The 23833-nt window shown below is 36.2% G+C and overlaps 1 protein-coding gene across 1 annotated transcript; it reads left to right on the top strand.

Moving 5' to 3' along the window:
- Positions 1-8: 8 nt before the first annotated feature.
- Positions 9-19263, top strand: HINT3 (histidine triad nucleotide binding protein 3). The gene is made up of 5 exons (XM_015084324.3): positions 9-210; positions 8669-8786; positions 12701-12770; positions 14732-14858; positions 17005-19263. Exons 1-5 carry the CDS (start codon positions 10-12, stop codon positions 17035-17037), a joined length of 549 nt encoding a protein of 182 aa, XP_014939810.1. The 5' UTR covers position 9; the 3' UTR covers positions 17038-19263.
- The last annotated feature ends 4570 nt before the right edge of the window (positions 19264-23833 follow it).

Genomic DNA, 23833 nt, shown 5'->3' with positions numbered 1-23833 from the left:
GCGGGTGCGATGGCGGAGGATCAGAGGTGCGACAGCGTGGGGTCCGAGCCTTGCTCTGAGGCAGCGGCGACTGCGGAACCTAAGGTGTCTTCATCGAAGACCGCCGAAGTTGTCTCAAGACCGTCGAAGCCCGAGGACTACAGTAGCAAGTGCGTCTTCTGCCGGATCGCGGGGCGGCAGGAACCGGGCACCGAGCTCCTGGACTGTGAGGTGGGCTGCGAAGCGGACGGGGCGTGGGTGCGGGAGCCCCGGGTCCGAGGCCTCGCGTGGCGGACCGTGGTGCGGTCGTGTCAGGCTCCCGGGAAGGAGGGAGGCCTCGCAGGTGTAGACCGGGATTGGGGAGGCTGGGTGTCGTGGTGTTAATGACGGACTTGCTTCTTTCGGAGTGGGGACTGTCTCCACCAGTATCCTTGCTGTGCCGAAGGGAGGACATTGTAGTGATAAAGCCGAACACTTCGGCTTCTGTCTGCTGATACCAGCTATTTGGCAGAAAATAGCATTTGTGATCTGTTTTTAATTGAGGGATTCCTCCGCCGTGTCCCCCACCGCCTGCCTTTCTAGACACTGCTTTTAAATTCTGCGCAGTCTGCTACTGCTACTGAGGAGCAAACTGGTGGAAAAGAGACAATGGTAATTGGGGAAAGCTTCTTTGTGAGACTGGAATTAGGCTGGGGGCGGCGGGGAGCGGGGCAGAGGTCGAACTATTTCTTGGCGCAGATTTCCACTGCAGGGTACAGTTCCTACAGGTGTCGACATGTGGAATGTATGCAGATTTTCAGAGCACTAAGATTTTGCTCAGATGCTTGCACACAGATACCTGCTACATGTTTTCTTCTACCGGTTCTACTTGCCTTTAAAGAAGCAACCTTTGGAGAGGATCAGCTCCAGAGATTCTGGTATCTTTTTAGTAATCATTAATGCATTCGTTAAAAGTGAACTGGAATCTGTTCTAAGCACCTAGTGTCGGAGATTCACTGGCGAATAGGATAAAGGATAGTCAGTGTTCAGCTCTTGTAATCTAAAGGGTGGCATGAATACGGAGGAGACAACTGATGACAGTGCTCTAGTTTTAGACAAGATGGTCAGTTGTGTCAACCCAGGGTTGGGTCTGGCTCTGTGGGTGTTACGGAAGGGCAGTGGAACAAACGTAAGAAATTATGGCTGGACAGAGGGCTGAAGTGATGGACCTTGACATCTGTGCTGAATGGGGGAAGGAGTGAAGACAGGCAGCAGCTGACTGGGGGGAAGACCCAGTAGTCAGTTGTCTGCCAAGTAGGCCTCTTGAGCTGATCCATAGAGTCAGCAGGGACCACCAAGCTCTCTTCCTTCATTCACTCCTTATTTTACTAAATTTAAAATTAGGCTAGCAAGAGGTAAAGTGAGGTTCTTAACTTCACAGAATTCAGTATTTCGTAGATTCCCAGAGACTGCTTTTAAATTTTGCACACTCCAGCACCGATGTTGAGGAAAACTAGGAGATAATAGATACTAGTAGTGTAAAAAGTTTGTCTACAAATAGTTGGGAGGGGGGGGGGAGTGGGATGGCCCAAACTTGTATCACAGGTTTTGTTGTTGTTGTTTTTCTTGGCCAAAGGTCAGGGTTTTTTCTTTGTGAAGAACATTTTCAGAGAAAATTATGTGAAAAGCCTGGGGAATTTTTATAGAGGAAATTAGACAAATAAACACTTTTTACTTTTATACCCTATCTAGGGGGCACACGATGAATATAGACATTAGTCCATGCAATACAGAACATAAGCAAGATGCACATGCTTGTACAATAGTGCCTCAAAAAGGTGCAGATCTTTTTACAATTGAATCTAGAATGATTTGATATATCAGAGCTCATTAAATGTTAAAGATTTATGTTTTTAAAAAGAGAACCTAATCTTTAGCCTATGTATTTTGTATTATACACATTATATTCCTATATTAATTCATATATGTTTATTTTTAGAAATAAATATTTAGAAACTACTGGGTTTATATAAAGTAGAGTAGATTTATAATTAAGTACAGAGGAGAACATTGATTTGGAATCATTGGAGGTACTAGCATAATGTGTGGGTCAGTCTGGGAAACCTTTCTGGCAAAAGCTAGAGAAGGTTCCTCACTCCATAAGCATCCATATAGTGTTTTCTTGTTGTATACTGAAGAGACTAAACAAATACTAGACCACACATTCTCAGTGGGGGAGATATCACTTCTGAGGGGATAAAAGTTGGTTTTGGGGCGCGGTATCTTACTCTTTTTGTATGAGGCAAAGATAAACATAGTGGACACAAACAGAAAAAGCGTAATCTGTGGTATTAAACTATCATGACAGTGGAATCAGGAAAAAAAAGTCTTAAGAATGTCTTTTGAGGGGTGACAGTGAAGAAATGGTTGAGAAACACAAGGCTAGATGTTTATTTTCACCTTGCTTGAGACCACACTGAGGAAATACTAGTTTAACTTTGATGTCCTCCCCCTTCTTAAATCAAACCTCAGATGGCAGGGTACTGAAATGTTCCTTCAAATGTTATTTCTTCTTAATTTGCTTTAGATATTAGGGGTCAGTTGCAGAAATAAAAACTAGTTATTTAAAGCAGAAATGGATTTAATATAGGGAATTAGTTGCTAAAAAAGTCGTTGCAAGAGCTGAAGGAACAAGATCTAGAAAAGCCTTCAAGAATGACATCCAGAACAGCATTTGCAGAACTGGAGCCCTGAGGAGCCATTTCCTGTGCCACAGTCAGGAAGGTGACTGCCATTGGAGCTGAGACTTCAGGAAGAGGTCTCTTGAGGTGTGACCCAGAGGTGAGGAAGCAGTGTGACTGCCACTGTTGAGCGGTGTCTCCAGTGAGAGCACTGTTGGCAGTTTGGGCTGGATTCTGCTTCGTTGTGCACGGCTGTTCCGCCTCTTGCAGGATGTTTTGCATTTCTGACCTCCGAACAACGAAGGCCAGTAGCACCTATGTATTTCTACTCTTCTTTGAGCAACAACACAGTGGCAGAGCTCTACTGCACCTGCTAGCTCCACACCGGTAGGCCATGGCGACAAAACAAGGGGTGTCTCCTGTGTGTCTCTTGACTCCCAGGAAACTGTTGACTAGACATTGGAATGGGAGGGGAAAGGAAGAAAAAGGAAACTGGGTAGTCCTACAGCTGACCAGTTCACCGGCTGGAACTAGCTGAAGCAACAGAAAGATGGCTTTGCTTCAGGTTAGCTCGTCAAAGCACCTAGGTCTGAAGTACATCTAATTGGCAAGAGCTGAGTTCCATCTGGGGATTTTGGCTTTTTAAAATTTCTGAAGTGCTAAAGACACAGAAGTATTTGCAGTGGAGGTTGAGTACCTACCTACCCTGTTCACCGTAGTTTATTTGTTGTATGTAAGTGGATGCTTAGCCTACATTGCTTAGATTCAGTGGTATAATGAGGTCAAGAGAGACTAGCTGTTTGTCTAATCTGTGCATTCTCAAAAGTGTTAAAAATTGATGTTTTTGCCTGGGGCAGGGGCAAAAAGCTTATTATTTATATATATGAAATACAAGCATAGCATATAGGATATAAATGGATGTCCGAATGGCTGTGGTTCTAAAATATCAGAGGAGGGGAGCAATTAGGAAAAAAAAAAATCTATAAAGTTTCCTTAGGGGGATGATAATGAAAAAAGGCTGAGAAACATTGTTAAAATCAAACAGTGGCCAAAATTCCAACTTAAGGTGTTTTGCAAGGACAGACTGAAAGATCATGGAAAGTCCATCTCTTATTGGAAAAGTGTGTAAAAATTATAATTACATCATTTAAAAAATTTTTTTAAATGCTTATTTATTTTTGAGAGACAGCAAGCAGGGTAGGGGCAGAGAGAGAGTGGACAGAAGATCCAAAGTGGGCTCTGCACTGACAGCAGCAAGCCCGATGTGAGGATCAGTTTCAAGAACCACGAGATCACGATCTGAGCTAAAGTCAGACACTCAACCACCTGAGCCACTCAAGTGCCCCAACACCATTTTCTTTTCTTTTCTTTTCTTTTCTTTTCTTTTCTTTTCTTTTCTTTTCTTTTCTTTTCTCTTCTCTTCTCTTTTCTCTTCTCTTCTCTTCTCTTCTCTTCTCTTCTCTTCTTTTCTTTTCTTTTCTTTTCTCTTTTCTTTCTTCTTTCTTTCTTTCCAGGATTAGAGGAGGGAGCATTGATAGCTTTATCTTTGTATTTAAGCTTCTGTCATTTATTCACATTTATTTATTAAACAGTTTTTCAGGCTTACTATGTGTTATTCACTTGAAGTTCAAGGATAAACATGGCATGTCCTATACTTGACAAGCTCGCTGTGATCTGCAATGAAAGCATAAAGGAAAACTTCTCACTTAGTGGTTGTCAGTAATGGAGAATCAAAATTCTGTTTTAGAGTTACTTGAAATATCTTTCTTTGTGTAGTTGTGTTATCAACATGGCATACAGTTAGGATTATTTGTTTCTGTTTGTTTTCAGTTTTTAGGGATTACCTTTTTTTTCTATTTAAGTCCAAAAAGTATGTTAAATATTCATGTTTTAAAGTCAAAATTGTAAAGAAAAGTACATTCGGAAAAATGTAGCATCCATTCTCTTGTCATCTTTACCCTGTTGCTCTTCCTTCACAAGAAACTAAAAAACATATTTTTGGTTTATCCTTCTTCCATTGTGAGAATATGTATGTGTATGTTTAATTTTGTATTCTTCTTTCTTACACGAGAGATGGCCTAACAATTCTCCTGCTTCTTGCTTTATTTATTTATTTATTTATTTATTTAACTTAGAAGTATATTTCAGGGACTCCTGGTGGCTTAGTCGGTTGAGCTTCTGATTCATGATTTCTACTCAGGTCACAATGCCAGGATCATGGGATTGAGCCCTGCGTTGGGCTGCATACTGAGTGCGGAGCCTGCTTAAGATTCTCTCTCTCCTTTTGTCCCTACCCTGCGCATGCATGCTGTCTCTCTCTCTCTCTCTCTCTCTCTCTCTCAAAAAAAAAATATTTTTCAGCAATCATTTCATAAGTATATAAAGATCCTCATTCCCTTTTATAGCTATATATTACTTTATTGTATGTATTTACTATAATTTATTCAACCAGTCTCCTAGTTGAATTATGGACCCTTGGGTTATTTTCTTCTTTTTTTCCCTTTCTTTCTTTCTTTCTTTCTTTCTTTCTTTCTTTCTTTCTTTCTTTCTTTCCTTCCTTCCTTCCTTCCTCCTTCCTTCCTTCCTTCCTTCCTTCCTTCCTTCCTTCCTTCCTTCCTTCCTTCTCTCTCTCTCTCTTTCTTTCTTTCTTTCTTTCTTTCTTTTTCTATCACAAATCATGCTGTAAAGGATAGCTTTGTACATGCATCATTTCATACTTTTTTGTCATTGTATCTTTGTAATAGGAGAAAGTTTTTCTTAAAATGAAGAGTCTAAAAGGAGCACCTGGGTGGCTCAGCTGGTTAAGCGCCTGACTCTTGATTTTATTAGCTCAGGTCATGATCTCATGGTTTGTGAGTTTGGGCCCCACATCCGGCTCTGCAGTGACAGGGCAGAGCCTGCTTGGGATTCTCTCTCTCTCCCTCTCTCTCTGTCCTTCCCCTGTTTGTGCTGTCTCTCAAAAAAAAAAAAAAGTCTAAATAATGGCTGGTTCAGTAGTAGCAGTGGGAGAGAGGGTAACATCAGAGGGCCAATTTCAATATTTTAGAAAGCTTGATGGAAATCTAATTCAATCATTGATTGCATAGGCTAAGTTTACTACAGGATCTTAAAAGTAACCATTTCCCCCTCCTCCCCATCCTCATCTTATAGACAAATTACACTTAAAAAAATTTTTTTTAATGTTTATTTAGTTTTGAGACAGGAGAGCATGAGCAGGGGAGGGGCAGAGAGAGAGGGAGACACAGAATCCAAAGCAGGCTCCAGGCTCTGAGCTGTTAGTACAGAGCCTGATGCAGGGCTCGAAACTCACAAGCTGTGAGATCATGACCTGAGCTGAAGTTGGACACTTAACCAACTAAGTCATCCATGTGCCCCGACAAGTTACTCTTTAAAAAAAAAAAAAAAAAAAAGATTTTATTTAAATTCCAGTTAGTTAGCATACAGTGTAATATTAATTTCAGGTATGCAATATAGTGATTCAGCACTTCCATATATCACCCGGTGCTCATCACAGCTAGTGCCCTCCTTAATCTCCATCACCTATTTAACCCATCCTCTCACCCACCTCCTCTCTGGTAACCATCAGTTTGATCTCTATAGTTAATGTGTTCCTTGGTTTGCCTCTCTCTTCCTTTTACCCCTTTACTCATTTGTTTTGTTCTTAAATTCCACATATGAGTGAAAGGATATGGTATTTGTCTTTCTCTGACTTATTTTGCTTAGCATAATACTTTCTAGCTCTATCCACGTCATTGCAAATGGCAAGATTTGGCTGAGTAATATTCTATTATATATATAATATATATATCATACACACACACACGCCCTATGTCTTCTTTATCCATTTATCAGTCAGTGGACCGTTGGGCTGTTTCTGTAATTTGGCTATTGTAGATAATGCTGCTATAGACATTGGGGTGCTCTTGCACTGTTGGTGGGAATGTAAACTGGTGCAGCCACTCTGAAAAGCAGTATGGAGTTTCCTCAAAAAGTTAAAAAGAGAAAGAACTACCCTGTGATCCAGCAATTGTACTACTAGGTATTTATCCAAAGAATACAAAAATGCTAATTCAAAGGGATACATAGACAAGTTACTCTTAAAAGCTGGATAATATTCAAGATTTTCATGTTGTTGTGCCTATTTGTTTTTGCAAATCTGGGTTGAAGGTACATTAAGTGAGGACAGCAACAAAGTCAATAATTAAACATTATTAGTATTATTATTTAAATGTTTATTTTTGAAAGAGAGAGAGATTGTGAGCAGGGGTGTGTCAGAGAGAGAGGGAGACAGAGAACCCCAAGCAGGTTCCATGCTATCAGTGCAGAGCCCAACACAGGGCTCGAACTGATGAACTGTGAGGTTATGACCTGAGCCAAAATCAAGAGTCAGACGCTTAACCAACTCAGCCACCCAGGCACCCCAAACACTGTTTTAATAAAATGATGTTGTGGGCATTTTATAGAAATTTTGAGACAGGAAAGGGACACATAATACCCTGTTTTTGCTGCCTTCCATTTCAATCATGGCGCTCCTGAGGACTAAAGTAGACAAGTCTCATTTTCTGAAGTGTGGTCTTATCAAAAGTTGACTTGTCAGTCCCCTGAACCTTAGGTGATGAGCAGTATGGCTCCTGATAAGGAAGTTCATGGTATCATATGTACAATGGACTGTCACCATTGTTCTCATTGAAACCAAGATTACTGGTAAGGATATGAGGCCCTCATTAAATTGAATTTTTGATCTTGAAATAGAGAACTAGTGAGCAACAGTGTATTCTGGGAATTTTTCTGAGGGAAACTTGTTGATATACTGATTTATAGTGATTTTAATTTTGACTTAAAAAAATTACTGAAATGTAGTTGACACACAATGACAATTTCAGCTGTACAAAATAATAATTCAATAATTCTATACATTACCCAGTGCTCACCATGGTAAGTGTAGTCACCATATAACATTATTATATTATTGAGTATATTCCCTATGCTGTACTTTTCATCTCCATAACTTATTTTATAACTGGAACTTTGTACCTCTTAATTTCCTTCACCTATTTTGCCCCCCCCCCCTTTCTTCTAGCAACCACCAATTTGTTCTTAGCATAAGAACGCCCTCTGGGTGCATCCATGTTGTCAAAAATGTCCTTTTTTAAATATCTGAATGTATTGTGTGTATACATCATCTTCTTCATTGATTCATCTATTGATGGATTCCTGGGTTGCCTGCATATCTTAGCTGTTGTAAATAATGCTCTACTAAACACAGAGGTGCATATATGTTTTTGAATTAGTGTTTTCATTTTCTTTTGGTAAATACACAGTAGTGGAACTGGTGGACCATATGATATTTCTGTTTTTAATGTTTTGAGGAAACTCCATGCTGTTTTCCACAGTAATTGCGCTAATTTACCTTCCGATATAATGGATCGGACACTTAGTACAATATACTGGAGTTTGTTTTAGCATTTCAAAGGTTTTTTAATGTTGCAAATATAGTAAAAATGTATTTATATACAGTTTATGGAAAAATGTTTAAAAAGGTAATCTCTGTAGATGCTAGATGATTTTCTTGTTATAATTGAGGAATATATATTTTGTAAAAAATTGTACAAGTGAAAAAGAATTTATCAATCTCGCTATGTTTCTGTAGTCAAACTTTAGAAGTACATATTAAGAGTGAAAGACCCTTAGGTAGGTAGAGATGGAGAAATATCTAATGAAAATAAAACTCTATCATTGTTGGTAATGAAGTTTTAATTAACTTCATTGATAATTTTTTTCCTGAAATTAGCTTTATATAAATCTTCTCATTTTCTGGAATAAATGAGCATGTCATGAAGGGCAGTAAGGCTTGTCTTTGTGGACTAAATGCATATTCACAAAATTGCCCAGGTGGGCTTAGTTGTAACGTAAGTACTATTTCCCTATCAGACTGAGATTTATGGTATTCAAGACATGCCAGAACAGCATTAGGAAGTTCTTAAAAAAAAAAAAAAATCCACTAACAAACGATATGTTTTCTCCTTCAGAATGAAGACCTAGTTTGCTTCAAAGATATCAAACCAGCAGCACCTCATCATTATCTTGTGGTGCCAAAGAAGCATATTGGAAACTGCAGAGAGCTAAAGAAAGATCACATAGAACTGGGTAAGAGGACAGTAGTGTTCTTCTTAGTTATATCGTTTTCAGTTGGCATCAGTGATGGCCGTGACAGTTAAAAGAGAACAAGTCTGGCAGGTATTATGAAAAAGGAGCATTATGACTCTTGAAATTTCCACTTTGAAAATTTTCAAATATATACAAAAATAAAGAACATAATGTAGTCTCCATATATTCATCACCCAAGCTCAACATTTATTAACTCGTGGCCAATCTTTTTCATCTGTTAACCTTCTCCCACTGGATTTGAAATTCCAGACATCATATTATTTAATCTTTAAGATCTCTAAAAGATAATGCCTCTTTATGTTTTTTTAAGTGATGGCTTTTCTCAACTCTGGAAATGGAAGATGCTATTTAAAAAATAACAAGCAAATAAGTTGTGATATGGCCTAGAAGCTCATATTGCCTGGGAGTGAGACCATATTGGTACCTCCCTTGTAAGCTTCTGGTGTAGATGACACCAAAATTTAGTTATGAAGTTTAGCAATGAATTTTTCACTTCTGAAAAGAAGATTTTGAATCTTGTCCTTGTAGGATTATCCTGTATTTTCCTACTCATGATTTCTGTGAGTTACCAGTTATCATTTACTAAGACATTTCTAAGTTCACTTCATATATGTTTTGATAGCCTTTGCCAACAGGGTCTGGGATTAGTTTGGTCAGTAAATTAAGTAGCCGATAAAATAGATAAATTGGGTCAGATTATTTTGGTGTTTTTTTTGTTTGTTTTTTAATTTTTTTAAATGTTTATTTATTTTTGAGAAAGAGAGAGAGAGAGAGAGAGAGAAAGCAGGGGAGGGGCAGCAGAGAGAGAAAGAGAGATACAGAATCTGAAGCAGGCTCCAGGCTCTGAGCTGTCAGCACAGAGCCTGATGTGAGTCTTGAACTCATGAACTACAAGATCATGACTTGAGCTGAAGTCAGATGCTCAACTGACTGAGTCACTAGGCACCCCTGGGCCAGATTTTTTTTGAAGGTGAATAAGAAATATCTTTGAGGGAAAACTTTGATGTGTACTTCATTAGTGTTTAGACTACTGAATTACCCGTTTTTAAATTGTTTCTTCTCCATATTGCCAAATGCCTTAGTCATCTTAAGTTCTATGAGTATATTTCATACTCATTCCAGCAGGTAAAGGCCAATATATATGCAATATTTAGTATCAAGCAACAGCTACCATGCCTTAAGTATTTCCTTTTTATACTGTTTTTAAGGAGTGAAAAATATGTTCATGCTTGGTTTTCTTTTTCTAATATTTCTTCTATTTTATTGAAAGTTGTTATAATTGTTGCAAATAAAATGTTACCAGTTTTGAAGCAGCATGGTAGGTGTTTGAGGTTTCATTACACTGTTCTTTCTGATTTTGTTTATATTTTAATAGTTTCATAATAAAAGTTTAAAAGTTCTTTCAGGGTGCTAGGTTGCTCAGTCTGTTAAGCATCCCACTCTGGATTTCAGCTGAGGTCATGATCTTGTGGTTTGTGAGATCGAGCTCCATGCTGGCAGTGTGGAGCCTGCTTGGGATTAGGTCCCTCCCCCTCTCTCTGGCTCTCCCCAGCTTGCTCTCTGTCTCGCTCAAAGTAAATAAACTTAAAAAAAAAAAAAGGTCTTGCAATTAATATTTTTATACAGTTTATAAAGTTGGGAAAATAATAAGCATATGGAAGAGTTCAATAACACTGTCATAAGCACTGTGATTATAACTGATATTTATAGAACTCCACTTAACTATAGAATACACAATTTGTTGAGACCACATGTTCACCAAGGTAGGCCATATTCTGGGCAGTAAACTAAGTCTAAATACATTTCAAATGATTGAAATCTTATAACATCTGTTCTCAGATGACAATGGAATTAAAGTAGAAAAATAATAAAATCTAGAATAGCACTAAGTATTTTTAAATTAACATACTTTTAAATAATTTCTAAATAAATAGGTCAAAGAAAACAATATTGAATTGATTGGTAACAAAAATCCAACATACCAAGATTTGTGGAATTTGCCAAAACAATGCCTACAGGGAAATTTATAGCTGTCTGTGTTTATGTTAGAAAATGAGGTTTAAAACCAATAGCCTAAGTTTCTGCCTTAGGATGCTAGAAAGGTGAATCAGTCAAAATCAAGTATAAAGAAAGACAGAGGACGTAACAGTGAAATGGAAAGGAGACAATAGGTTTTACTCCATGTATTTTGAGTTTGATTTTAAGTGAATACATAATTATGATTGTCATGCCTTCTCAATGAATTGAGCCTTTTTATCATTGTAAAATGTCCCTGTTGATCTCTGGGAATACTTCTTGAGTCTATTTTGTATGATATCGATTTAGCTACTTTAACTTTCTTATTGTTCACATTGGGTATCTTTTTCTATACTTTCAACCAATTGAATATTAATATTTAAAGACTTGAAGATAGCAATAGACTTGGGTCTTGCTTATTTATAATTATATTTTAAATTTAATGTGAAAATCTGACTTTTAATTGTTTAGTTCATAAATGTTTAATGTAACTATTGATACAGTTCAGTTTAGGTCTACTGTCTTGCCATTTGTTTTCTGTTTGTCCCATTTTTTAAAAAATGTATTTATTTTGAAAGAGAGAGAGCATGAGCTGGGGAGGGGCAGAGAGAGAGAGAGAATTCCAAGCAGGCTCCACACTCAGCATGGAGCCTGCCACGGGCTGGATCCCATGACTATGAGATCATGACCTGAGTCAAAATCAAGAGTTGAACCCTTAACCAACAGAGCCACCCAGGTGCTTTATGCCCCATTTTTTGTTATTGCACTGTTTCTTTCCTTCCTTCTTGTGGTTGATCAGATATATATATATATATATTTTTTTTTATAATTCCACTGTAATTTATCTCGTGCCTTTTCATGTATTCCTCTTCATATTAAAAAAATTGTTGCTCTAGAGAGATTAAAATATACATTGTGTAATTATCACAGTCTACTTAGACTTCACATTGTAGCAATTCATGAAAAATGTAACTCTGCAACACTTTGTGTTATTGTTGTCATATATATTACATCTACACACTTTATAATATGGTACTGTTAAAAGCATTGCTTTAAAGCAATTAAAAGAAAAAAAAACATTCTTTACCCCCATGTCTAGGACCTTGGGAATATTTTAAAAGAAAACAAGATACAATCTTGCTTGAAGTAATGAGCTTTTTTGGATGATATGCTACTGTCATCCTCCTGGCTCAAGCCTGACTTAGAGAAGAAAAATTAGCAATAATTTTATAATCCTCTTTATGATAACCATCTTCTGTAGATTCTCATTTCTTCCTCTTCTAAATACTTGACTACACCATTCAGAAATAAAAGGGGTCTAAAGCTTGGCATTGTGCTTTGGACATTGCAGGTTACCAAATTTTTTCTCATGGGAAGCATATTTCCATCCAAAGGCCATAAAGGACCAAGATAATAAATACAGTAAGGCAGAGAGAGTTTGGCAGCCAAAACAATTATACAAACATTTAACTAGTCAAAGGTGGCCTGACACAAAGTGCTATCATATCTCTAATTTTGACTGAAAGACAAATTCAAAGTTTTCCCGTGTGTCTTTTCTTAATTCAAGTATTTTTTTTTATTACTTGGTCTCCTTATGATTTTAATTAGACTTCAGTAGGATCAGATGTCCTAAGTAGTCACTTGATAGTACCCCTTAACAGCTGTTCAAAGTCAACCTATACATGACGCTTTGTGATAGGTTGAACCTTCATTTCAGTGCTGATGGGCAAACTTCTCAGTAACGTAAAACTATTAAACAGGTGGTTTAAATGTTTACCCATTTGATACAACTTTTGACTGGGACCCTAAAAATTAATATTAATTACAACTTAGTAATGTCTCCTGCTGTGTAATGTCATTTCTTTTCTGTTTTATAGTTGAGAACATGGTAACTGTTGGAAAAAGCATTCTTGAAAGGAATAATTTCACTGACTTCAAAAATGCGAGGTATGTGTACTTGCAGATAGAAACCAATATATGCAGTTGTTTTTTCTGAAATATTGTTTCTTCATGGGAAATGAGAGCAGAGGTGGCAGACAGCCTGGTTTAAATGCAGTTTTCCTGAGAGTGAAGCATTCATTGTTCAGTGGTAGTGTAAATTTAATAAATAAGTCTTCCTGTCATGTCTCAAGATTTTCTAATGATTGCCACTCATAGTTTAGACAGACAAGTATATTTAAGCAGTGCATAGGTAAAATAGTTGAGTCTACCTTTCTTTGTTCAAGATGTGTTTTTCTATAAAATTGTGTGTAAATTGAATTTCTTTAGAAAATATTTTATATGATTTAAAAATGTATTATTATACTTGTCGTGTGAAACTACTTGAATTTTTCCCCTGCTGAACTGAACTCTGGCATTCGCCAAAGTTTGAGCAAAAAGCATGTAATAAAAATATTCAACTTGGCAATTATTTTAATTAATCTAAATAGTGGGTTTTTTCCTTTTTAAAAGACTTGTGACTGCCTAGTGTGACCAGAGGAGTAGCAAGGCAGGTGTAGCAGAGATCACGTCTAACATCAGAACTGGAAGTGAAAGAGATCTGAATTCTGATGTTATCTGTGCTACTTGCTGAGTACTGTGCTTGTACTGGCTGTGCTACCTGAAGACATTTAACCTCTCCAAGATAACATCTGCTCTGCCTACCTATGGGCTCAAATAAGATGGCGTGTGAGAAAACGCTCTGAAATCTGTTAAGCACCATTTAAGAGTGATAATGACAAGGAACAGATAGTATTTGAGACCCTTTGGCCAAAAGCAGCACATTGCCTTTCCAGTCACAGGAGTGTGTACTAGAAGAATGAACGGCACCATGAGAGTCAAGAGCCCTGAGTCTCAAGCCTGTCTCTACCACTTCCTTACTTGGGGACCTTGGGAAGTCTCCCACTTTCTGGATTTTGGCTTCCCCATCTTTGAAATGAAAGGGTTGAATGAACCCTTGAGTCTCTTCTACCTTTTAGATTAGTTGATTCTATATTATATGAGCTCCTGTTTCATGGAGGGAAGACCCAGTCTCCTTTTCTCAGTAATGGTGGAAGCTTTTCAGTCTGTCTTGTGTATCTGACTCCACATTGTCAGCTATACTGTTGCTGCAGCATAGCCCTTCTCCCATGCCTTCCTCCTACACTCCACTCACTGGAGTTTTTTTGTTTGTTTGTTTGTTTGTTTTTTAATGGAGACTCACAAATATTTGAGCAGGCAAATATTCCTAGGCTTGGATTATTCTTACAGGTATGCCTTGCTCCACTCAGAATTGCTAAGTGGACTTACAAAACTGTGAACTTATTTTTAAGAGGTAGAATCACATTTCTTAGTAGAAATTTGTTAGTAGTCCAAGGAATTCTCTTATGACTGTTTTATAAAGCAGATAAATTGTGAATAATTAGGTTATCTTCATTATTAAGAAACTTGAGTGATGATAAAATTTTTAAAATAATGGTATAATTAATCTCATTACTGAAATATTCGTTGGTAAGGAAATCACTATTAAAGGAGAAAGCACACCATCTACTGGCTGTGTCCTGGAATAAAGGAACCCTTCTACTTGAGTGTCCTGTAATTTTTTTTTTTTTTTTAAAGATTCATTGCAGAGCCATATCTTAGGAAAATTAAAGGTTAAAATGTTAAGGACCAAGGTGATAAAACATAATGCCAAATTGGAATTCATCAAGGTTTTACTGAGGCATAGTATGCCTTTAAGCCCTTCCTTGATGAAGAGTTTGTTACTATGAACTTCATGAAAAGAGGAGGAATTGTGAATACTTTTAAGTATAGAAAGAAGGCAGTAAAAGATACTTGAGTGGTAACCTGTTTGGGATGTCCTTAATGTTTATGTGTTTTATTGTAAAAAAACATAGTTTTAAACTATTGTAGAACTGATTTGCCAAGTATCTCTTACCTTTCTGTTTTAGAATGGGTTTCCATATGCCGCCTTTTTGTTCCATTTCCCACTTGCACCTTCATGTTCTGGCACCTGTCGATCAACTTGGCTTCTTATCAAAATTGGTTTATAAAGTGAATTCCTATTGGTTTATCACAGTAAGTGTTACTATTGTAGTAGCTGCATACAAAAGTATTTAAAATACTTGTCCTTTTTGTTGTAGATCTTCTTTTCTTGGCAACACTAGGCACTTACAGCTCTCATAGACCTGATCATCTCTTTTAACATACTGCTTGAATGTATGCAAAATAATATTTTTATTTTGAGGGATTTTCCAGGTTATCGTATCTGTAGGAAGAGAAGCTATGGCTAAGTCTCTCCATTGCAGGCAGTGGGTATGATATAAAAGAACCATGGCATTAATAGTTTAGAATCCAGGGTCCAATCTGGATTGAAATTGTGGCTCCATTAGTTATTTGAGGTACTATGTGCAAGTCACATAAACTTTTTAAGGCCCAAGTTCTTTATCTGTTACCTACCGATAAGGAATACTGCCTACCTGTAGAGTTGATAAGTGGATTGATAAAGTAATTTGTATGTAAAGCACTTAAAACTACCTTGCAAATAGTGCTAGTAAATATTACCTGCTGCCTTTGTTATCATCATCAATATTATTATAGAAATGAATTTTTGTAATTTTCTAGTTTAGAAAAGGACTGCAGTAGTAGCATCACCTGTCAGATCTGAGGTTGAAGCTTTGAGCCTAAAAAAATGCAGAATTCTGTTTTGCTAGTGCAAAAGTAGAATAGAATTCAGCTGATTATAGGCCTGTTGCTGGACAGTCAAGCCTTAGTTGATAAGTGACTGTCCTTCCAAGGCCACTTGACTAAGTAATATACCAGTTGCTATTGTGTCCGTGATGTTAAGGTGACCTGTAGTTGCCATATACAAATTATCACTGAATTACAAATAAAATAATTACTGTTAGTTAATGCATATTATTATTATAGCCATGGTACACAAGAAATTAAAAAGCATGATTTCTAGAAACTTCATATTTCAAACTTATCCCTCTAATTAACTTGTCCAGATAATTAATTTAAAAATAATTTAAGATACATATGTGTGTGTGTGTGTGTGTGTGTGTGTGTGTGTGTATGTGTGTGTGTATGTGTTCAAAATTTAAAAAGTGGATGTTTGACAGGGCAGTTGGTGTGGTCTCTTTAAAAAAATCAGTGTGATTAAAAAAGGAATGTTTTTCCTTATTTGTATTTTTGATTTTCTACACTATCCATGCTTTTATAATAAAAAACTCATTAAAATATATTCTTGTAGGGTTTTTAAGTATACTTCCTTACATGACTTTTTAGTTAGAAAAAAATGAATGAACATTGTAAGTTATAGGATCTGTTAATGGTTCATCCTGTGAATCAGAACTCTTCTTAAATCTGTCAGTATGTATTATGAGACTTTGAAGAAAATTAAGAGAAAGATATTAAGGTTTATTTCAAAATCTCTTATATGATGTTTCAGATATATAAGATGTTTGAGAAAAGTATTTGAAATAATAATTAGAAGACTTTGGTTTACTTTTTTTTTAGAGTGGTTTTAGGCTCACAGCAAGATTGAATGGAAAGTACATTGAGTTCCAATATAACCTCTGCCCCCCATACTATAGACATCCTATATACCACAGTGATACATTTGTTATAACCAATGAAATTACAGTGATACATCATTATCACCCACAGTTCGTGATTTACATTAGGGTTCATTCTTGGTAGTGTATATTTTATGGGTTTGGACAAAAGTGTAATGACATGTATCCCCCATTATAGTATAATGGAGAATAGTTTCACTGCCTTAAAAAATCCTCTGTGTAGCCACTGATCTTTTTAATGTCTCCACAGTTTTAAGCCTTTTGTAGAATGTCTTATGGCTGGAAAAATACAGTATGTAGCCTTTTCAAATTGGCCTCTTTTACTTAGTATTATGCATTTAAGATTCTTGCACACCTAGTTTACTTTTTAAAATGTCAGTATTATATTTATTTTCCCTTTCTTATTGAAGCTTTTTAACAAATATGCAATGTGGATAAAAATCTGCCTACTTATATACAATATTGAATCCTTTTACTATAGTTTATAAAACTATTGAGAAAATTTTTAAGATATTTTTAGGAACAGAATATGTCATATCCACCTCTTCTGCTGTGACTTATTATAATAGGGATGCCAGTAGAATTATTTCATGTAGGCTGTAATAATTAGAATTTAAAAATATGTTATGTTTTCAAAATTACAGGCTGATTGTTTGATTGAAAAACTAAGAACATGAAAATGTCAACAGTGGAAGATTTTCCTAATCTTGGCTCAACATAAACTAATATTTTGGTCCCTTTGAAGTCTAATTACCATTGTAAGGTTTGTTGGGTTTTATGAGAGGCTATTACTGGGTAGCCTTAAATCTTTTTTGAATGTTTCTTGAGATCTGTGATACAGTTACATGGATACTTTGTCACTAACTTCTTTGTTTTAATGGTTACATGTCTAAGGTATAAGATACTGTAGATAATATCCCATTAAAACAAGTTCTGTTAATCAGGGAGGGCTCTATTTTCTTTTTTAAAAGTTCAAATGTTTTCATTTTTCCAGTAGTCAATTATAATCATGATTTATTTATGAAGAATAAACTGATACAGAAAGTACTTTGTCGACTTTGTTGGAGCCTTTATTATTATAAAGGGGGGAAAAGTAACCATTTCTTGACAGTTCTGTAATTTTACACACGAAATTTAAAAACAAATAGTACCATACTACATAGTGAGCTCTGTTCTTGTTGCTGGAAAGAATTGTATATGTATTCCGTTTTACTCAGATTTCGGGTGCTGGTTTTCACTTCTGAAAGCCTAATGTTTTTGTAATAAATTGAAAGCTATATAATATACATAAAATAATTACTAATGGTGAATTTACAAGAACAATCAACTTGGTTATCCAAGAGAAGTCGTTGTAATGGAATTTTACCTATAAGAGCATAAATGGGGAAGAAATACAAAGTGGTTATAATAATGTTATTAAAACTGTACAGAAACTGTTGTTTTATGGTTTGTTTATTGTACCAAAGGAAAAGTAGCATTCAAAAGTGGTTATGCTTAGCTTTTATCGTGAAGAAATCCTGATTAGAAAGTAGTGATAGATAAGCTTAGGTGAGAAAATTTATTTTAATAGCACAGAGTTAGCATTATTGATCTATCATTTCATGAGACCTATATCTTTAGAAATTGTGCTGATCTACACTAACAATAGTGAATGTGAATGAAGAGTAGGTACTGAAAGCTTATCCTACATTGTGCCAGCATATAATAATACCATGTGCATGAATATAAATGAACACAAGGATTAAAGTTTTGATGTTAGAAACAGGCTGTGATGATTAGTTTTCTTTCTTATTTTTGGCATGATATTAAACGTAGTTTTATGTAATGAAATAATTATTATAATTTTTAGTTACAACATCTGGCCTATTTAGTTACAGCATCTGAAATAAATATTCATTTATTCATTTAACAAACATTTGTTGAGCATTTAGCATTTACCAGACACTGCCAGGATCAGGAAATAGAGAAGTGAGAGAGGACAGTCTTTCTTCAAATGCTAATCCGAAGACAAAACCAGTGATCGTAGTGTAGTGTGTTAAGTGCTATAAAGTTCTCAGAAGAGGCTGTGGAAAGGAATACAATTTTGAGAGCAGGTTGTCAGTAGAACTGAATATTTAAGACTCAGTGTTAGGCGGTAGACAGCGAGAGTTCAGTTAGGCCAAGAGTCCCACATGTACTTTTCTTGAGTTCTGCTTCTGTTATTATTTATTTTATAATTGAAATGAATGTTCACATTCCATTTTATTCACTGAAAGTGGAAGTAGGGGTTATAGGCTCTCAAAATTAGATTTCCAGGGTTTCCAGGACAGCTTTGCTAAGTAGCTCTCTGAGCACCTACACGGATAAGCAGTTGCAAGTTTGCAGAAATCAAATATGACCACTTTCAGAAAAGGAATTTTCTGCATGTACAACATGTTATACTATGTGAGTTTGCAATGGTATAATTGACAGTATGATGATAATAACATGTAAGGTATTTAAGGAATTCTCAAATGCCTTATGGACTCTTCAAAAATATGATTAGCCAACTGATTTAATTTATACGTGTTTATACCCTCTCATAGTTGTTTTCCTTCTTTGTTGGAAAACCATTGATCCTCATATTCTTAGCAGCATTTGTCTTTTACTTGCAAAGATTAATAAGGTTACTACAGTTAAAATTCACTGAGCCTTTTCAGTAAAATATTTGATAACTTAGTAGCTATCCATAACATTAGCTCAGCACAAAACTAATTCATAACTTGTTTTTAAAATGTTTAAAGTACTATCTAGAACATTATTTATGCATGTTATGATTTTACTTGTTTGTAATTGCAGAATTGTAAAATTATTAGTGACCTGTTTCAAACTGTTCTTACTTATATAAAAGAAGGCTAAATAAATATGGAAAAATACTATGTCAAGTTTTGCCTCTGGAGTTTTTAATGTATGTGGGTTTTTTTAGTGATTTTATTTTTTTACAGCAGTTGTAGGTTCACAGCAAAACTGAACAGAAGGTACAGAGATTTCCCATATAGCTTCCCCCCCACACATATGCATAGCCTCTCCCATTATTAACATTCCCCATCAGAATGGTACATTTGTTGCAATTGATGAACCTACACTGACACATATAATTACCCAAAGTCCATTGTTTAGCTTAGGGTTCACTCTTGGTGTGGTACATTCTAGGAGTTTGGGCAAATATATAATGACATATATCTATCATTATAGTATCATGCAGAGTATGTTCACTTTCCTAAAATTCCTCTGTGCTCTGTCTATTCATCCCTACCTCCACCAACCTCTGGAAAGCAGTAATGTTTTTACTGTCTGTGTAGTTTTGCCTTTTCCAGAATGTCATATAGTTGTAATCACACAGTATATAGCCTTTTCATATTGGCTTCTTTCACTTAGTGATATGCATTTAAGGTTCTTCCCTGTCTTTTCATGGTGTGATAGCATATCTCCTTTTAGCACTGAATAGTATTCCAGTGTCTGGATGTACTACAGTTTATCCATTCACCTACTGAAGGATATCTTGGTTGCTTCCTAGGTTTGCCAGTTATGAATAAAGCTGCTGTAAACACCTGTATGCAGGTTTTTGTGTGGACATAAGTTTTCAGTGCCTTTGGGTAAATACCAGGGAACATGATTATTGGGTTGTATGATAAGCATATGTTTAGTTCTATAAAAAACTGCCAAACTGTCTCCCAAAGTGACCATACCATTTTGCATGTCCCACCAGCAATGAATGAGCTTTTTGCTTCACATCCTTGCCAGAATTTTACATTGTCAGTGTTTGGGATTTGGCCATTCTACTAAGTGTGCAGTGGTATCTCATTGTTTTAATTTCCTTTTCTCTGATGACATATGATATGGAGCATGTTTTCATATGCTCATTTGCCATCTGTGTATCTTCTTTGTAGAGATGTCTGGGTTGGCCCGTTTTTAATTTTTTTTTAATGATTATTTATTTTTGAGAGAGAGGACAGAGTGTGAGTGGGGGAAGGGCAGAGAGAGAGGGAGACACAGAATCCGAAGCAGGCTCCAGGCTCTGAACTGTCAGCACAGAGCCTGACGCAGGGCTTGAACTCAAGAACTGTGAGATCATGACCTGAGCCGAAGTCAGCCGCTTAACCAACTGAGCCACCCAGGTGCCCCTGGGTTGGCCCGATTTTAAATTGAGTTGTTTTTTTATTGTTGAATTTTAAGAACCCTTTGTATATTTCGAATAAAAGTCTTTTATCAGGTGTGCCTTTTTGTAAATATATTCTCCCAGCCAATGGTTTGTCTTCTCATTTTCTTGACATTGTCTTTTCATGGAGCAATTTTTAATTATAATGAAGTCCAGCTTATCAGTTATTTCTTTAATGGATCATGACTTTGGTGTTGTATCTTGCCATATCTGAGGTCATCTAGGTTTTCTCTTATATCTTAGGAGTTTTATAGTTTTGCATTTTACATTTAGGCCTGTGATCAATTTTGAGTTAATTTTTGTGAGGGTTGTAAGGTATGTGTCTAGATTCATTTTTTTGTATGTGGATATGCAGTTGTTCCAGCACCATATGTTGAAAAGACTATCTTTACTCCATTTTATTGCCTTCGTTGCTTTGTCAAAGATTAGTTGATTATAGGTATATGGGTCTATTGCTAAGCAATCTGTTCTGTTCCATTGATCTGGTTGTTTTCACCAATTCCACGGTCTTTATTACTAGAAGCATCATAGTAAGTGTTGAAGTCGGGTTGAGTAAATTCTCCAACCTCATTTTTCTCTTTCAACCTTGTGTTGGTTATTCTGGGTCTTTTTCCTTTCCATATAAACTTTAGAATCTGTCAGAATCCACAAAATAACTTGCTGTGATTTTGATTGCGATTGCATTCCAAATCCAATTGATTTTACGGATCAATTTGGAAAGAATGGACATCCTAACAATATGGAATATTGAGCCTACCTATGAACATGGGCTATCATTTATTGAGTTCTTTGATTTTTTTCATCAGAGTTTTGTAGTCTTCCTTGTTAGGATCTTATACATATTTTGTTAGGTTTATTCCTAAGTACTTCATTTTTGGGAGTGCTAATGTCAATGGTAATGTGTTTTTAATTTCAACTGTCACTTGACTTTTGCGTATTAACTTATCCTGCAACCTCACTATTTATTTGCTTATTGGGTTCAGTAGTTTTTTTTTTTTATTGTTTTGGATCTTCTACCTAGATGATCATTTGATCTGTGAACAAAAATAGTTTTATGTCTTCCCAATCTGTATACCTTCTATTTTCTTTTGTTGTCTTATTGTACTAGCTAAATCCTACATTATGATGCTGAAAAGGAATGGTAAGAGGGGACATCCTTGCCTTGTACCTAATTTTAGTGGGCAAACTTTGATTTTATGACTTTAAGTATGATGTTGGCTGTAGGTTTTTTTTTTTTTTTAAAGAAATTCTTTATCAAAGTTGAGGAAGTTCCTCTCTAGTCCTAGTTCAGTGAAAGTTTTTATCATAATAGGTGTTGGGCATTGTCAAATGCCTTTTCTCTATTGATACGATCATGTGATTTTTTTTTTTAGTTTGTTGATGTGATGGATTACATTAGTTGATTTTTGAATGTTGCACCAACCTTGATACTTGGGGTAAGTCCCAACGAGTCATCTGAAATTTTTAAAATAGTACTAAAAACAGAAGTTGAAATAAAAGATGTATAATAGATTGATCCTAATATATGAAAGATCCACTGACAGAGTTGTAGACATACCTCTTCTAAGAATCCGAGGTCAAGAGCACAGTCTTTATTATTGCTATGCTCATACATTTCTAGATTTTGATATCAAAAGACCATCTACAAAAGTTGATACCCATACTTTCATTAAGTGCCCACTACTCCAATTCACTAAAATGAAGCTGATACCTGTTGATTATCTGCTTGTGAATCAGCTTTTATTATAGCAATATAAATAAAAAAAAAAAACCCTGTATTTCTGATTCAGTTTAAATAACCTTATTGAAAAGTCTACCTTTAATTGAGAAGAATCAGATTCCTGGGGGCACCTGGGTGGCTCAGTTGGTTAAGTGTCCAACTTTGGCTCAGGTCGTGATCTCATGGTTCATGAGTTCAGGCCCCGCATTGGGCTCTGCACTGACAGCACAGAGCCTGCATTGGATCCTCTGTCTCCCTCTGTCTCTGCCCTACCCCAGCTCTCAAAAATAAAAAATTCATTAATTAATTTAAAAAATAAGAATCAGATTCTTGTATGATTATTTCAAATCACATAGGTGGGGATGAATCCACAATCAAAACCAATCCCTAAGTCAATTTTTCTTTTAGGTAAATGTATTACATTTTTTACTGATATAAAACAGGCACCTTAAGCTTATTTCCCTCTACCCTGCCCATTCCCCTCCATCGTTCCCATCTTTGTTAATGGCAACTGCAATCTTACAGCTGCTCAGGCCAAAAATCTTGCAGTTATCCTTGACTCCTGTTTTTCATACTTCATATCCGACCCATTCACAAACCTTAGCAGTATTCTCCAAATATATTCAGAATTTGACCACTTCCCACCACTCATACTTCTGTCATCTTGGCCAAGTTCTCATCATCTATTGTCTGGATTATTGCAGTTGGCCTCTGCACTATCTCCCTGCTTTTGTCCATGTCCACCCTCCAGTGTATTCTCAACATATTTGTACATTCAGTGTACAGAACATGTATGCCTGAATATTCTCTCAGCCCATTGGTCCCAAACAATTTGCCCTCAGACATGATGTTACCTTGAGGGGCCTGAAACAAAAATCAACTCATTCCTCTCAGTGTCCAGTGTCTGTCTGCCTTTTCATCCATCCTCTCTTGCTCTGAACATTTCTAGAATCACTTGACTGGGCTCCATGCCCCCAGTGGCTTCCTTTCTAGCACAGTCTCCATCAGAGTTCTTTCTACATTATGACCTGATTATGCAATTTTCCTGCTTATGAAAACCTCACTGTGTTCCCTCAGAATTATTCATCAGCATTTTCAGCTTCATCTCCTGCACTTGTATCCCATATGCCAACCATTTTTGCTATTCCAACTAAACTGAGCACACCCTTGGAAATCTGTTTACTTTTCATAACTGGGTTATTGCCTCTTGGAAGTCTTCCCTAATACTCCAATCCACAACCACGGTATTGGTTCTTCAGCTCTAATCCATGATATTTTTTCTTAGCATGAACCTTACACAGTCTAACTGGGGAATAATAGGATATCTCTTGCCACTGGATTTTGAGCTTTTTTTGAGCTGGGGAATCTAATTTTTTATCTTATGCCCCCATTGCCTTAGCTCAATGACTGATTTATATTACTGGTCAATAAATGTTTTATTTTAATCTCTGAGTCCCTTAAAATGTTACCACAACAAACCAAAATCTAATTGAGTACTATGATAACTTTCATTTCAACTACTTTCAATCTAAAAATCAAGAGTATAACCTAGATGTCAGCTGGATATCCCTGGCCT

This window comes from Acinonyx jubatus, chromosome B2 (genome assembly GCF_027475565.1).
Source record: "Acinonyx jubatus isolate Ajub_Pintada_27869175 chromosome B2, VMU_Ajub_asm_v1.0, whole genome shotgun sequence".
NCBI classification, from domain to species: domain Eukaryota; kingdom Metazoa; phylum Chordata; class Mammalia; order Carnivora; family Felidae; genus Acinonyx; species Acinonyx jubatus.
The sequence above is the reverse complement of the archived record's forward strand: the minus strand, read 5'-3'. Positions and strand labels throughout refer to the sequence as shown.

Excerpts from the sequence above, each read along its gene's own strand:
- HINT3 (XM_015084324.3), top strand. The coding sequence starts at position 10 with ATGGCGGAGGATCAGAGGTGCGACAGCGTGGGGTCCGAGCCTTGCTCT. Across the intron at positions 211-8,668 it reads CCGAGCTCCTGGACTGTGAG|AATGAAGACCTAGTTTGCTT; the intron begins GTGGGCTGCGAA and ends TTTCTCCTTCAG. Across the intron at positions 12,771-14,731 it reads ACTGACTTCAAAAATGCGAG|AATGGGTTTCCATATGCCGC; the intron begins GTATGTGTACTT and ends TTTCTGTTTTAG.